We start from the raw sequence: 17,648 nt of genomic DNA, 5'->3' as shown, positions 1-17,648 counted from the left end.
ATTGATTTTGGGTACCTAATATAAAGCAGAAAGAATTCTGTAATATTAAATATCAAGTAGCTACTGGCCAGACCACTTTTAATATTTCCTGGAAGTACAGCTCTGAGTGCCTAACACTGCTGTAGGTCTTGACATTCCAGCTCAGACCTGCTGTAAAGGAACAAAGCATGGGCTAATGGAGCAGGTAGCTAGCCTTTCTCCCCACATCTGGAGTTAATAACTGCAGGGGTTTGTATCCAATAACACAAGGCATCAGCCCAATTGTTTCAAACATGTAGGCAGTCAACTCCATATTAGTTGGTACAAAAGGCAGAGCTGATATGTGGCAGCCTCATATGCCAGCCAGTTTGGAGTTGGAAGGACAACACTTAATAAACTCACCCACATAGGAGATGGGAACATAAAGGGTAACAAGCTGTTGGAGGCAAGTGACTGCAGTAACTACATTTTGGAAGGCCCTAATGGCTTTTTGTCTGCTCAAGCGGGACTGAAGTTTGCAAGTGGTCATGCACCTGACATGTAATTGGTAGCAAGCATGCTTTGTAACCACATTACCTAGTTGTTTAATGCTTGCTTCACACTTGGATAAGGAAAAAAAAATACACATTTGAAATTAGTGTGAGATATTTGAGACCAAGAAATTAAAATTATTATCAGAGTATGTAAAGTGTATATAAAGACTAAAGAAATTGAACTACTGAGAAAAAAATACTAACATCATGATTCTATATAATCAGAATGTAGAACTGCAGCAGTAGAATAACTAATAACACACTTTTCCAGATTGCAGAACAGCTTGATGTCTTTTTATGGGATCAACAGGATGCGTTTTTGACTCTGGGAACAATAGGAACAGGAAACTGTATTTGATCTCCCAAAATAGCAGAGGTTTCTTGCACTATTTAAGTACCTAAACTTAGGATGCTGGTTTCCTATGGTTCTAGACGAGACATTAGATTACAGAATTACCAGTTCTTTGCCTATTGGTCCCACATCTCTATTGCGCTGCAGTCTGTGCATGTTAGCCCTTCCACTATGAACTATAGTTCATAGAAGTTCATAGAAGAACTCATTACTATTATTTGCTCACTGATGGCTAACTGCTCTCTATGGCTTACTATACAAAGGAAGAATGAAGCATGATTTGGCATCTGATTTGGACCTGACTCTTGTTCCTGAGCAGAAAAGGGGCCTGTCTCCAAACTACACAGATTGAGGTGGGAGAACTAAATGAAGAACAATATCAACTATAACTATATCAAAGGAGCAACTAGAAAGCATCCCTTCCTTCACTAGGTCATGTTCTTAACCCTAAAATATTACACATTAAAAAAAAAAAAGAAAAGCCATTGCCAAAAAAAATCTTACATTGCACCAGTGGAAAAAAAATGCCATAGGCTGTGAACCACTGGTATGTGATTTAATAGTCTGTCATTGTTCTTAATCCTGTTATTGTTTTCTTTGCTATTTGTTTCCACAGCAAAATTCCAGCAGTGGTAGAAAATGAATAGTGGTGAGACAGCTTGGAGTCTATCCGAAACTGTCTGGTGGTTCTTTCTGCCCTGGATTTTTGCTAGAATAAGATTTAATCCTGTAGACTTTACTTTGCTGGTATCCTCAGTGAATGCCCTGGGAATAGCAATGAGAGTAGGGAGTTGACAAATTAGACAGATAACCACGAATTATTCAACATCCAGCTGCCTTCAGCTACTATCACTCAGTACAGTTTGCTGAATGACAGCTTGCTTGTACACTAATAACCAAATTTCCTTGTGTTTAGAACATTTTGTCTTTCATTCTACTTTAACCTTCTTTATCCATCCATCAGTCATTCTCTTTGTAAAACTGAGTATGTTCTGAATCGATAGCAAAATGCCAAAGATGGTAAGTCCTTTGACTGTATGTCAAAGCCCCCTCTGTGGTTTTGCTTATGATTAACTCTTCTGAATTATTTTCCTGTGGCTTTGTGCATCCCTGCACAAAGAAGCCCCTCTTCACTTTATCAACCACAGAGTCCATAACCTGCTATCATTAAGTACCTTTAACTGGCCCCAAAGAAAGCTACAACCTATATGGAATAGCTAAGTAAACACTTATGCCCAGTAAATACACGAATTATTTTTTAAAACTTGTCCCCAAGAATAAGTAATCACATCCAAGTACAGTTGTACTAATTACTAATTATTAATCTTTGACTACAAAACTACCCCATTAGCCTGCACAGACTTAACTTACCTCCTTGGTAGAGCAAAGATTAATATGGGAGAAGGAGCTTCTACTGTGAAAATAAAATGGTTTCTATAATATATGAGTTACATCTGCCTTTATAAATATTATTGTTCTCTCATGATCTTACTACAAACATTTTATTTCTTGCAGAGCATGCTATGTAAACATAAACTTTAGCAAAATAAAGTTTAATTAAGGATCTTCTGACCTTCAGTAGAACAACACACAAGCAACAGATTTTCACAGCAGCTCTGATCTGTGTTATATAAAAATAGCTGTATTGACAAATAATACAGCTTGGGAGGAAAGGATTGTAGCAATGGAGAGAAAGTGCTACCTTACCTACTAACCAGGTTTCTGGTCATGTTAAATAAATGTTTACATATACAGAGATCTTTGCTTAGAGGGTATGGCAAAGACCAAGTGAGATTCTGCCAGTATTTTATATGACACAAAGGCTTTTTTAAGAGGAAAAACAAATCTCCATTTTTTGCCCCAACGTATGTAGCATGGGGTCTTTGCAAATAATCAAGTGTACAAAGCAGACCAGAAAACATTTTTAGGTTTTTAAAATTATAACATGTATAAACAGAAGGTCAAATAAGAGAGAGGAGAAAAAAGAGCTCTAAATTTCAGATCTAACAATCATTTAAAGCATTAATGACTCACGTATGTGGAATAACCTACCTATCCATGTCCTGTAAACCAACATTCGCAGTAAATTAATTGGTAATCTTAAAGAAAAGTCTGGCCAAGTTCTGTCTTCTGACATGAATGCATACCAGGAAAGAAAATGTAATTTCAGAAGTAATATGGATGATAGTGCTAAGATTCAGGATGTAAATTCTGCACTGATACACACTTAAGTGCAAGTCCAGTAAAGATAAAAGATGATGTAGTTTCTATATCAGAATTTGTTCCTCATACTTAACTGAAAAGGATTTCTAGCAGCAGATTTTACCACTTCTGTAGCCTTCCTGGCATTGCCAAAGCCAGGAAATTAGGACAATATGAGACTACTGTTCTAATTCCAACACTAAAGGAGATAACATTTCTGATACAGGAGCAGATTTTGGTTGGCTTTCACCATGTGGAGAGGCACAGTGAGACAGTATTTTTGCCAATGAATAACTCACTTTCCTTCTAAGACTGGAATTTCATATTATCCACTAAGTCACCATATGAAGACAATAGCATTTAGACACCATCAATTCCCTATCAGTCACTGAGATTTCAGGGTAAGCCTTCCACACCCATTACTTACCCAGTCAGTCTCCAGCTGCTCCTTGTCACCTAAAGATACTTGACACAGTAGTTAAGGTTACGTTGATATCAAACAGCATATTTATGTCGTTCCAGAAAGGAATTGTTCACTAACCACAGCAAACTCTTCCTGCAAATCCTTCACAAATCCCAACAGTTTCTTTTTGAAGATTTCCTACCCTAGGATCAGCAGCCAAACATGTTGACATTCAGCCTCAATGGGTTCTTGGCTGAGTTTTCAAGGATTCTTTGAACATAGAACTTCTTAAATCTCAAAATTAATTTAGTAAGTAATTCAAATATTTTCTGGTAAGCAATTACTTTGACAAATATATCCAGATCAGTACACTACATATCTTCACTTTGTTCTTAAGAAAAAGAGGCAAACAAGCATAAAAAAACAAAAGGAGATGAGGTGTGTTTTGTACTAATTACATGTTAGCATGTTTTATGTGTAATGTAGGACCTAGACAGCACGTAATTTTAAAGAGCATAAATTTTGCTACTTCCAGATCTTCATAGGTTAGATTTTCAGTACTTGTATTATTTTTGCTAAAGTGGTCCACGTGAAAACATACACAGCTGCAGATGTCCCCATGGATAGGAGTTTCACATGTTAAATGTGTATGTCAGCACTAGTCATGAAATTTTAACAGGTCCAAAATGAATAGACAAGTCTTACTGTACTTCATTGCCTTGTGTTATTCTTATCGAGTCTCAAGTAAAACCTTCAGTGAGGCAGAAGAGGAGGAAACTTGAAAACTGGTATTCTTGGAACACTAGTTGATTTTTAACAGCTGAAAAGTAAGACTGTTTCTACAGCAGGAATGCTTTGGATCCTGACTTTCAGTAGCAAAACAGAGCTTTCGACCCTTTAAGGCACATTATTCTCTTTTAATTGTTCATTTCATCTCTACTGTTTTGGCTGCAAGAATTGAACAGATTATCACTCTAAAGAGTTTGCTTTCTGTAGGAATTCCTCAAGAATTTGTGAGGCACAGATGCATACATACAAATATTTTAAAACAAGTCATGTGAGTAAGAAAGAAAATTTGTGTAAAGAGGTGCATGACATCACTTTAAAGTAACTTTTATATTTATAAAGTAACTTTTTGTATTTCATTCCTTCACTGTTCTGTAAAGCTGTTGCTCCAGCAGCAGCTGCTGTGGTCCTATCAACCTTCATCTGCTTCATCCTCATCCTTCATTTGCTCTTCTATCATCTCGACATATTAAGAAAAAACAATCTTGTAATAGTGGTTGCAATGTGTCAAAATGATAGTCCATTCCATGGTTACTTATATTTCTTACAGTACTTCCTAACAAATGAGCAAACACTTGATTCTTAGTGCAGAAGCTAGGATTAGTTTTCCACTTCTTAAGAGGCCTATAAGTTACAAGAAAGCATCAGTGCCCTGGAGAGATTTTCCAAGAGCTTAAGCAGATCTAGCCTTTTCCAGGTTTTGAAGGACATGACCCACAAACAGAAGTCTCCCTTCAGTAAAGCTGGCTATGTAACAACACAGTCTTTACTACTTGCAAGAATTTTTATAACACAGCAAGAAGTCTTGCTGCAGAAAGAGTTATGTTGTGATTCACTGACCAATATAAACACCATGTGATTGGAATGAGACACTACTAAAAAAAAAAAAAAATCCTCAATATTTATTGAAAACAGAACACTTAGTATCTGCTGATTAGGCACTTGCAGGACTTGAGGTTACATTACTGATTTCTTCAGTGCTTACACATATCCAGATCTAACAATACAGCTAAAAAGAGCTCATAGCTTTAAGGAGCAATGGATTCAAAGCAATGGAAGAGATGGTAATTTTCTCACTCTAAACAAATATATTAAATTACATGTAGAAAGTAGCTCTTTACCATGGAGTTTTCATATGTATCACCCCATGTTACATTGTCACATACATTTTGTTTTACTGTCTAGTTCTTTGGTACCACCATATTGAGCATAACAGAGCACTGGTAAAACCCAGGAAGTCCTACTTGCTCTTTCATTTCATATGTATTGCAACGTCTGACAATATCTCTTTTGAATGACGTGAAGTGGATCATGAGCAGCACCCCTGGGTGCTTTGGTAAAAGTAACTACAGTGCTTCATCTACATTCATTTGGATAATTACATGGCCCTGATGTGAATTTAGCCTGTTAGCTTCTATAAGAGTTCTTGTTCAAGTCAGCCTGCCAGCCTTTTCACACTTTCCCCCTTTCAGCAGTTACTGACTTTCAATGGTAGTTGAAATACAAATTTCTCTTTGGGGAATCAAGCACAGAGAATTGTGACAGGGCAATCTACTATTTTAAAGTAGTGTCAAGCAGGATGAACCTGTATTTATTTAAGAAATGCATCAAAAATGTGTTACTCTCCTGATTTTTTGCACCTTTGATTTTTGCAGTTTAAAATACATCTTTACCGGGATGCCTACTTCATATATTTAATAGCATCACAGAATCATAGAAAGGTTTGGGTTGAAAGAAACATTAAAAATCATCTAGTTCTAACAGCCCTGCCATGGGCAGGGATGCCACCCACTTAATCAGATTGCTCAAAGTCCCATCCAATATGCCTTGAACACTTCCAAGGATGGGGGCATCCACAACTTCTCCAGACAACCTGTTTCAGGGTTTCACAAGCCACACAGTAATGAATTCCTTTCAAATATCTAATCTAAACCTACTCTCTTATAGTTCAAAGCCACTCCCTCTTGTCTTACCACTACATGTCCTTGTCAAAAATTTCTCACCGGCTATCTTGCAAGACTTCTTTACATACTGGAAGGCCACAAAAAGGTGTCCCTGGAAGCTTCTCCAGGGTGAAAAACCCCAACTCCTCAACTGTCTCAGCCTGTCTCTACAGGAGAGGTTCTCCAGCCCTGTGATCATCTTGCTGACCCTCCTCTTGTTGGACCCACCCCAACAGCTCTGTGCCCTTTTCATGCTGAGGGGCTCAGAGCTGGATGCAGCACTACAGGCAGAGGGACAGAATCCCCTCCCTCGACCTGCAGGCCACGCTGCTTTGGATGCAGCCCAGGACGGGAATCACATATTTTTTCCGCCACTCTCTTCCAAAATACTGAGAAAGTAGGTTATATCAGCGTGAAAGACGTTATAAGTTTTATCCTGCGTTTCCTTGCAGAGGTGCGCGGCCGGGCCGTGCTGCGCTGTCCCCGCGCTGTCGCCGCTGCCCGGCCTGGCCAGCAGATGTCGCTGTGCCCCGCGGATCCGGCGCCGCGCGCTCCCGGCCGGCCGTGCTCGCGCATCCCGGACCGTCCGGGAAAGCCCGCGGGGGAGACGGGCACCGGGAACACCGGCGGGGGCTGCCGAGCTACCCGGCTGCTGCTTCGGAAGAACAGCTCTGCACCGCTTTCCCAGGGCAGCCGGCGGGCTCCTACCCTTCGCAGGCATGGTAAAATCGGGAAAAAAACCCTGAAGCACCGAGCTGGTGATTTCGGACATCGATCCTGCTTCTGTCGGATCAGCTCTAAAGGTTAAAAAGACCACGGTAATCAATTGTTATGTATTGCTGGATCGAATCCTGCCAAAGGTATTTGAAGACTAGGGCACCATAAGCATCAGAAGCGCCTCAGTGTTGCAGCAATGCACCTATGTTTAAATTTGAAAGCCGAAAAGGGTGTTTGTGTGTTCCACTTGGCATACTCCCCATGTCAGTAACAGAGATAAGAAGCATTGTGTTAATTCATGAGCCCACAGGTGACAAACTGAGAGAAGGAACTGAACAGAGGACAGGGCAGGATGGGAAAACAGAAACAGGCTCCATGAAATAGGCTTCATTATCAAAATCTTACTGATTTCTTGTCCTACAGAGTAGAAAGGGATCCAATAACCTTCTGCAGCATTTAGCATACAACATGAATTTAAAGGGTATTCAAAGTATCTTTCGTGCTAATGAAACCAGACAGTTGCAAGTAGGCTTAACAGAGACATTTGAAAGACTAACACAGCTGTTTCTGGGAATAGATACAGCTGTCCCACAGTGACTTGCAGTGAGATGGTGACTTCTGTATTCATTTGAAGTATGGAAGTATATATTTTTCCTGAGATAATGGGAAAAATAAAACAAAATTCAAAAGTGATATTCCTATACAGTACATTTATTAATGAAATGCAAAACTGAAGTAAAATAAGTCATGCTATCATCACAGAATTAATTAGGAAGAGCAATAGCTTTCAGCAGTCTGTATAAGCATAATATCACAACCAGCCAGGCATACTGCTTCACTTTAGGGTTAAAGTTTCCTCATCAAGTGAATAATTTGCTAGCAAAAGAGAAAACAGCTGCTGAACAAATAATAGGCAATACTCCAGGTTGGTTTTATCACTATTTTAGTCAGTCATGCATTCAGAATTGCATTTTTAAATTATTTCTGGAGGACAGTTTAACAGGAGAAGAGCCAATAGTAAAATAAAGTAGCCTACTCCTTACAATACTCCTCTATCACAATACTCGATTAAACAGTTGGCCATTAACGTAGGTTATCTTGAACTTTTGAAGATTTCTTTACCTTCCAATGCAGCCTTTCTAAGTTTAAAATAAAATGGCAGCCTTAAAGCTTTAATTACACATAAATCTGGAAATCCTGGCCTGCTATTAATGCAATAAAGAAGTCAATAGCTGATAAACATTGAAGTTTAATTGCCTCTTTCTTCATTACTTCATTAGCAACCAAAGATCCCATATTAACTATGGTAATGGAACATGTAAGGAGAGGAGAGAGACAAACTCAAAACAACAATAGAAGGAATAAAAGTATCTTAAATTATTATTTCTAGCACTAGGGCAACTCTTACTGTACTAACAAATCAAATAAAAAAATCTTCACCATCAGTTGCCATAACACATTCTGCTTTACATTACCAAGCTCAGCTAGAGCAATTTTCTAGCAAACATACTAAAATTTAGAAATTATTTTCTCTTTTTATTGCACTTTTCTCTTAGCTCTTGTTAAACAAACTATTGACCTCTGTAGGCATTATCTGCCCTGCAATCATAGAGTAGCAAGAAGATGACAAGCCAGAGGTTGTAGAAGTTCCTTCTCTAGAGATACTTGAAAACCACCCGCATGCGATCCTGTGCAACCTGTTCTAGGCTAATCTGATTTAGCAGGGGGGTTGGTCTGGATGATCTCCGGATCTCCAGAGGTCACTTCCATTCCCAAACATTTTGTGATTCCATAATTACACCTCAGACAGTCTCAGAGGTCACCAGTCCTGCTTTGCAGATACATGAAGTAGATGAGATCACAGGTTCAATCTTCTGTTAAGCAACAGAAGATGAAGATTACTTGGACAATGGACAGCATTAAGGACTATAATTGTCTTTACTATGCTGGTGGAGGAAAATAACTACCCTCTTCTGGAAGCTCTGAAACACGAACTTTCATTGTAGCTCTCTCTGCACTCTTGTATCTGATTCCTTGACATGCTGGAGACATCTCTGCTGCGTTTGTAGGTCACTAAGATTGCAGCCCTTCAGGCTCCCCCTTTTTGGGCAGAGACGGTTTCCTCCTCCCACCAATAACATGGTGTCCTGGGGTGACCATACCCAAATTTCACCTATGCACAGCTTCTGCAAAAATGTCCAATGCACTTGCTAACTTTACAGTTTAGCTAACCTGAAATCTGCTCCATTCCAGCTGCCAAGGCAATTAAACCAATTCCCTCACTAGCTCCACATTTCAATTAGAAGAAATACAGAGTTTGTACTTAGTGCCATATATCCTTTGGAAAAACAAAAGTATTGAGCTTCCATTTAAACAAAAAACCTTTCACATTATTTGTGTAATCATTATTCATAATTATAAACAGCACAATTTTGCAGTAACAAGAGGTGCATTAAAACTTTGCGTTTACAATTCCTGCATGAAAGCTGTGCATGTGTTGAAGCCACTCAAGACTGCAGCACTATAAATAGTGTTCTATTGTTAGTGGATAAAAGATGAAACAAGTCTCACAGCACTGGAACACAGGACGCTGTATTAAATGTTAAGCTCTGCCCGTTCTAAAAGTGAAAGGCAACATCAACTGATAGACTGGCCTGTGGGTAAGACACACGGCTGGAAGAGCTCAGTCTGACTCTGCAGCTTCCCGACACAGCAGGAGCAGCAGCTGATCTTTCTGCCTCAGCAATGGCAGAAGCTGTCATAAGACACTGGGTGGAAACTCCTGCACGCTACCAGGAGCAGTTTGTTGACCAAGAGCTGGAAGCACACAAACTGAATCACCTTTTATATGCTTTGCCGGGCCCTTCCACCACTGCACTGAGCACCCAAAGGCGTGCCACAGAAAGCACGACTGGGGCCGGGAAGAGTGGCCAGGAGGATGAAAACACACACTTTCGGGTCTTGCTGGACGTTGTGCAGTTCCGCCCTGAAGATATCATTATCCAGACTTTCGAAGGCTGGCTCCTGATTAAAGCTCAGCACGGACCCAGGATGGACGAACATGGTTTCATATCCAGAAGCTTCACCAGACAATACAAATTACCTGACGGAGTGGAGAACAAAGACTTGTCTGCACTTTTCTGCCATGATGGCATTTTGGTTGTTGAAATGAAGAACTCAGTGGAAAAGAATTAGAATCATGTCTATAGTTATCGGTGAGATAAAATCATTCTTAATGTAACAATATCAGTCATGCAATGCTGTAGGGTGTAATAAGCATGTAGCTGCATTTATTAAAGAAAAGTAAATTCTTTGTATATATGTTTCTGTATTCTCAGTTTACTGTTTGATGTGAAATGTTATACTGCTTGCCTCCAGCTACAGACAGGTTGAAAACCCAGGCTGTTTGAACAGTAGTAAACTTCAGCTAGTCTCAGCAGGAGAAAAAAAAATCTATTTGATAACATATTGAAAATAGAGCACAGTTTTGAGTCAAGTAGCAGGACTTGTATTTCTAAGGAATAAGCATTTGTCATACGTAGTCATAAGCATTAAAGAAGGAATGGAAAAGTTGTGAATCTAATGGAAATTTATATACCAAAAATTCTGTTTTCTAATTTTTGATTAAATTATTCTCTCTGTAAAAGCAAATGAACTGAAAGACACCATCAAGAGAAAAATTCCTATTTCCATAGTTCAAGCTTCTATACAAAAAACTCTCAAGAAATTACTGTTTACAAGTGTGTTGCATGTTTCAGACTATAGGAAAAAAGAATTTAATTGCTTGACTTTATTTGCTTGAAAACACAATAAATAGAAATCATACTTTCTGTCAAAGTAATTTGAAAGAAAACCTTTAAAGACATTTTAGAAAATTGGCTTTGTTTAACAAAACAATGGAAGAAAAAAATTTTGCTTACAAAATCACCAAATTCTTCTTTGTGAAACCACAGTAATAAAAAGACCTTGCTCTTGCACAAATGCCTTTTTTCTTACACATTTTAGGCAGACTTGTTATTTAATCAGATGAGTATTTAATTGTCCATGTTGCTTGACAATTTAGGCTGAAATTGCACAACTCAATCTACAAGAGCAAATTTTTCTGCCAATGATAATCTCCCTTTCGCCATAGGAACACAGGCTCTACATGAATCTAATTTTAAATACAGGGGTTCCTTACTGCAGACACAGCTTTAGTTTCTGTTCCAGTGTCTCACATTTCATAAGAGTGGCGAGATGAAAAAAATATCCATCTTCTATATCTAGCATGTGGTCTACTCAATATTAAAAAGAAATAATGCTATGGATTTGTAAATACTCACACATTTGAGGGTAACTGCATCTGCAAGTCAAACTGCCTCCTTTTATGTGTATTCAGATGACTATGACTGGTGTGCTATGAATAGTAAAGGAATGTGGAATGGAAAGTGCCAAGTTAAATACAGACGCTTTATAACAGCCATCTGCTGTTTGGACAAATCAAAAACATATTCAAATGAAACTGAATACAAATACAATTTTAAGAATACAAGAAAACTATGATGAACAAAACCTGGGCTCTCACCGGCTGAAGCTAGAGAGTTCCTTTAGCTTCAAGTCAGAATCCTAAGCTTGCATGTCTGCACATGTCCTTTTATGAGAAAGATTTACATTGTTGTTGTTTAGATTTCAAGATATTTGAAGAAATTATTTTAGAAAACTGAGTAGTACAATTCTTGTATTTTACCTATTAATTGTGCTAAAACTCACAAGAAATTTGTACAAGAAAGGCAGAATAAAGTCTGAATTGTAAATTTCCATCATATGCAATTATCTTTTTAATATACCAGAAGTCAAAAGTGTAATGTTTTCTAACAAACTAAACCAAATATAAAACATATGTCCCTGCATTTCCACTCAACCCCACACTTTTCCCCCATATTGCCTGTGTACAATTTGCATATTGGTTTAAGATGAAATAGCAAATCAGATCTAGATTTCTACATCTAGGAGCTTCATCAGCAACATGGTAGAAGATGTAACATGGATTTAAGAAACTGAATTCTATATACAGGTCTGGATTTAAACTTTACAGGCCAGATTTATAAAAGCTGTACAAGCTTAAACCCACGGTTTCTACACCACCTTATGGTACAACTATTGGGATAGTGTTCAGGATGACAAGTCAGCAATCTGCTTTGGTGATTTTTGTTTAAAGAGAGTTTTGTAAATGTTATCACTTAAACTTACAGATATTATAAAAACTATTCTAGGAATGATTGCAGTGATGATATTCATAGCCCTACAGACAAGAAAGATGTTCTAAACAAAACAAAAAACCCATAACGGATTTAATTATTTCAAATTAGATCACGATTAAACTACTGGAAACTTGGCAAGGAATTAGACCATACAACCAAAATCATATAATCTCTTCTACATATGTCAATACCATGGTTACACACAGGCTTGCTTATGTACACAGGCCTGCCTCACAAAATTGGATGGAAAATGTGACGTCTGACTGTTCTGTACTGCAGGTCTCTCTGCATCAGTCTGCGCCCAAGTCTGTACTTGCTCACAATGTCATCAGTCAGAAATCACTGGAACACCTTGACCCAGACATGGCACGGATGCACCTAGCCAAACTGTACCTTCTCTTGTAAACAGATCTTTACAAAAGCCTGTATCCATGCTCCTTGATAAATGGGAACTTCCCCCGACCTGGCACTTGAGTATTCATGTAACAGGGGCCACACTGCAGTATAGACCTGCTACTGAATTCCTGTATTTTAGCACCAAGAAGAGCATAGGAAAATGTTTACCTCCTTTTTGTAGTGGTGATTTATCAGAAGATCTTGGACGGATGATTTTTATGTGTTTACCAGAACAACCTCAAAGTACTTGGCAGACTGTTTCTGAATAATCTGGAAAGAGCTGTTCTCACATATTTTATATGATATTTTACTTTTACAATCTGATTAGAACTGAATGTGACTGTCACATAGAAAGGTGTTAATATTGCTCATGGGCAGCAGTCTGAGATATTAATCAACAGCAAAGTATTTCAGAACAGCTATGTGGAAGGGGCTGACAGCTGGTCTGTGAGCCAGAGGAATGAGCTGACAGAAAAGATTGGTAAAATTCATATTTACCCGTGAAGGGAAGACGAAGACAAGGTTCACATGGGAACCTAGAGAACAGAAATAATCACTGGACACCTGCAGTTAGAAAAACAGGACTATTATCTGTAAAATTCTTGTAAAAAGCCTGCCCAAAAACAGTGATGCTAATACTGCTTTGTACCAAATGGCCATGATGAGCTGTGTTATTTTAACCAATGAATGAAGTATGCACTGCATTAAAGAATGTATAAAAGAGAACACGCAGCGATAATAAAAAAGCTATTTTACCTGTTGCTACGTGTTGCTATGTGTGTCGTGTCCATCCCAACAGCGACACAGCTACAGCTTAAGACAGGTTTAAGACATGCTGATGTGATTAAATTAGGAACCATGAAATTGGCTGTCTATAAAATTCTGGCCCAGAATAAGTGATAAGTCTGTGCAAGCCTTGCAGACCAAGTGTTGCCAAGCCTTCTCAGTTCCCAACAAGGAGGGATTACCTTTGTAATTGATCAAACTGCTCCTCCAAATGGATAAAGATGATTTCACGCATGAATCTAAGCACTGTGAAAAATGCCTTCATGGAGCAGGAAATGTATCAATATGGCACTAGTCTCCAAAAACAAGGTAAAAATAAATTTCTGTAAGAGAAAGCCCAAAAATGCCTTTCGTTGCCTTGCTGTCTTTTTATAGTTTCTGCTGCACCCAGGGCATTTGAGATCTCTCTATAGACTCCAGTACTGGTAATACAGTGAACCAAGACTGACATGATACTCACCAGTCACTCAGTAATGACTTAGCTGCAGCACTGGAAAAAAGAAAAGGAAATCTCTGGGGTATCATGGTGGCAACACTCCCACCCAGAGGGGAAGGTCTCACATTCCTGACTTACTTTAGTAATCAAAACTAGCCAGGAATCAAAACGTCCCTTTTTAACCTGAGTAACAGTACAAGTCTGTTTTTTAAAGTGAATAGAAATATTTCTGAAAATATTAGGTACACCTTCTGTTGTTTGAAAGAGGTGCAGACCTCTGTCTTGCTGACTATCAGAGACAGTGGCTGGCCTCTCTCACCCAGAGGACAGCAGCTCAATAGCCCTATGCTGTGAGCACAGAAGTTAAGTCTAAAGAATTACACCTGCACACTACATCGGAGTAGTGAGCTGGCCCCACCTGTGCTAACCCTGGAGCCCGACTACTGTCCCTGTGTGCCAGCAAATCCACACCACAGCCCTATAGCAGCTACTGTCAAGAAAATACACTCAATCCCAAGTCAAAACCAGTAGATACATATAAAGAGATTTGAAGACATAATATTTAAACCTTCTACAATAAATATTTGACTTTTTTCTAAAATAAGCATTTTTAGGGGCTGAGAAAGACATTTCAAAATTACTTTAAAATTTTTTTATTTTTAATAGAAAAGGAACACATACATGGACTGAACTCTTGGCATGCTAGGCTGAAAGAGTACCTTCAGCTACTATTTTCAGTTATGTTTCTTTCCAATTGCACATCTCTTTAATTTTTTTATCTATTAATTGTACACACCATCATGTAAGTACATAGCATGTCAGAATCGCCAGAAGTTTCATTTGTTCTTAGAAGAGTTGGACGACATGGGGATGCAAGTGGAAGTGCCCTACCTGAACCAGCCACCCCAAAATTTCTAGTCAAGTCCCCATCAGCCCAAACTGGTTTACTGAATCGATATAAACTAGCTAACTTATGTAGTTGTCCCTCTCACTGGCTCTGCATGGAGTTGGTTTGGTCCTGCAAGATTTTCTCAGTCAGGTGCCAATGTGCAGTCTCCAGGGATGGCTGGAACCCTTCCCTCTACCACCACAGTACCAGGAGTAGAAGCTGGCTGCTCCTGCAGCTGACTGAGACGTTCAGAGGGACCACATGAGTAGCTCTCTGTGTGTGCCTAACTTGCAACAAGAGATAAGATGGGATCTGAGAATGTTTTGGGTTCCAGTGACACTAGCTCCTTTATTTTTAGTTCCACTCCTCATCTTCCAGGATATACCATTCTCCTCTCAGCCTGGACACAGGAGTCATCTGTTCCACAGACAGCACAGCAGCACACTGGAGTAAGCACAAAGAGCAGGCATGGCTTGTGTCTGTGAATAAGCTAATTTGGAATTTGGATGTTTGGTTTAAACAAGTCCAACTCTTGACTAAAAATTATTCCATTTATCATAGCTATAATGAAAAATTAATTAAGGGGAATGATTTTCAGAGCAGAGTGTGACTAATAAAATAATAACATAATTCTTGTACTCTGTTTTACAAGGCAGACAGAAGCTCATAAGCTACCTGCACTAGTGACAGCTGTATGCATTTTAATAGCAGTTCAATTATATTTTGCAACTTTACCACAATTACCCAAGCACTGGTGGCATGATTAGTATGTACTGTATAAGACACACCATAAATACAGGCTCTGCCTTAATGTATATATGGAGCCTCAGGACTCGATCCCGGAATGAAACTGAGAGACTCAATACAGATTAGGAGACTATGAGACAACTAAGTGGAGAAATATGAACTCTAGACCCTATCATAATAACCATAGGAATATTTAACTTAAACCTTCTAGAAACCTCAGTCTGAAATGGCTACAGTGTCGAGACAGATAAGGTTTCCAGATTTATTTTATTCCAGATTTAAAGGTCAGAAGGATCAGTGATGATCCCTAGTGACACCCCGAACAGAATGCACGTTATCTCACTTGGTAATTTCCTCATGAAGCCAGCCCATAATATGTTTGAAAAAGAACACATATTTAAGCAAGAGATAAAATCTTTATTTCAAGACTTCAGTTGATGGAAAACTCGTCATACTCCTCCATCAGTCGTTCAAGTGTTAATAATCATCATGGCCTACAAAGGGCAGGTTTTCCCTAGGCCTTCGAGATTTGTTCAGTGACAATTTTATCATTTTATCAATTTTATAATTTTAAAACTAAAGGTACTACTCTGGACAGTTCTTGGGACAGTCTTTCCACTATCCTGTTTTTATGAGTTACAAAGATATAAAAGTACAATGCTTTCTACTACACACCCTCATTAGCTACTAATAGAACACAAATTCACCAACATGAAAAAACTGTTAAGCACAATTTTTCCACATAAAGCAGAAATACATATTGAATAACTTTGCATATATTTAATACATTTTTACCTTATGGATACCTGTATCATCATTGGTAATTTTGCCATCTTCATGTCCTACTCACTAAACTATTGCTAGGATTGTGTTCCTTGTTGAATAAGTCCTGACTTCCCGCTGACCAAATAATTTTTAATATACTTTGAGCTTTTTCTTGTATTAACTGACATTGCTTGCTACCGACTTCTTATTTTTTCTATTCTACTTTCCCTTGCCCGTTTGTAACAATGTATTTCAACTTTGGATAATTCTGCTTATATGAGCACAGTTCTATATGGGTAGCAATAAACTCTAAAATGCATACAGAAATACCAGAGCCAGGTTCTGACACTGTTTCTCTTAGGAAATTATAACCTCTTAAAATGTTACTAATGGTGTGGGATGCCCAATATGTCTCTGCATTGAACTCCCTCCTAAAACAAATGTTCAAAACAAGGAAGCACCAGGCTGCACCACCTGTGATGGGGAATTCATGCCATTCACGTTCTCAGAAATACATGGCCCTAAGCAAGAATCTTCTTCACCACCTCAATATTTGCAGGCCCTATGTTCTCCAAAAGATCAGCAAAACACAGAGGCTAAAAGAGTGCCATTTTCAGTCACTAAGCTTCTCAGAACTCCCAATTCTTGATCTGGCACAGATAAATGAGTAACTCCTTGGCCATCCTTTGATAGTCCATGTCCTCAAGCAACAACATGAACAAAATTTTTCTCCTTGAAGATAAAACAACAATCTCACCCAAATATTAATTAACCTTACTGTAAATGCCACTGTGTTCTAATATAGAATGCACTGTATCAGCTTAAACACAAGCTCCGAGAAAATAAAAGATACTTCGATGGTCAAAATGCCACCGAAACTCGTCTGTTGTCTAAGTTAGTGAGCACTTGTCCAGGCACAGACTGAGAAGTCACTTTCATAAAATTCAACGATGGGCAGTAAAACTCATAGTGTTAAGGCTCATCCATCCTGATCCATTGACAGGTATAACTGAGGAGATGCCAGCAACTAGTCCTGCACTCTGCAACCAGTCTAGGCGAGGCACCTTTCTGCACTGACCATAGCAACATCAGGACTGACCAGAGCAAGTTCAGCCCAAGTTCTGAGGATTTTTAGATTCCATCAGCATTTATTTTCCCACTATAAACCTCAGCGTTAACACAAGCATAGAGCCTGCTAAGGAGGTCCACTCTGCAATTTCTTTGCCATGAGTGAAGACAGGGACATATGCATTTGGGAAATTAATGAATGCTCAATTCTTCATTCTCACTATACTGTGACTTACCCATTCTATACAATGGGTTTATTGCTGGGATAACTTTACTTTCATGCCACATTTATATGGTACATGGATATAATGCTGGCCTCAACATCAGCTACCCACTTAGCTCTCGGTCCTTGCTTTTTATCAACTATTTGTTATCACTAAAAGTATCGGATTGATAAATGTAAGAT

At 38.7% G+C, this 17,648-nt stretch overlaps 1 protein-coding gene across 1 annotated transcript; it reads left to right on the top strand.

Moving 5' to 3' along the window:
* The first annotated feature begins 6,842 nt into the window (after window positions 1-6,842).
* On the top strand, window positions 6,843-13,621 carry HSPB3 (heat shock protein family B (small) member 3). The gene has a single exon (XM_088156221.1). The coding sequence runs from the start codon at window positions 9,661-9,663 to the stop codon at window positions 10,108-10,110; it is 450 nt and encodes a 149-aa protein (XP_088012347.1). The 5' UTR covers window positions 6,843-9,660; the 3' UTR covers window positions 10,111-13,621.
* The last annotated feature ends 4,027 nt before the right edge of the window (window positions 13,622-17,648 follow it).

This window comes from Sturnus vulgaris, chromosome Z (assembly GCF_052056855.1).
Source record: "Sturnus vulgaris isolate bStuVul1 chromosome Z, bStuVul1.hap1, whole genome shotgun sequence".
Classification (NCBI taxonomy): Eukaryota; Metazoa; Chordata; class Aves; order Passeriformes; family Sturnidae; genus Sturnus; species Sturnus vulgaris.
This window is presented reverse-complemented; position numbering and strand designations above follow the sequence as displayed.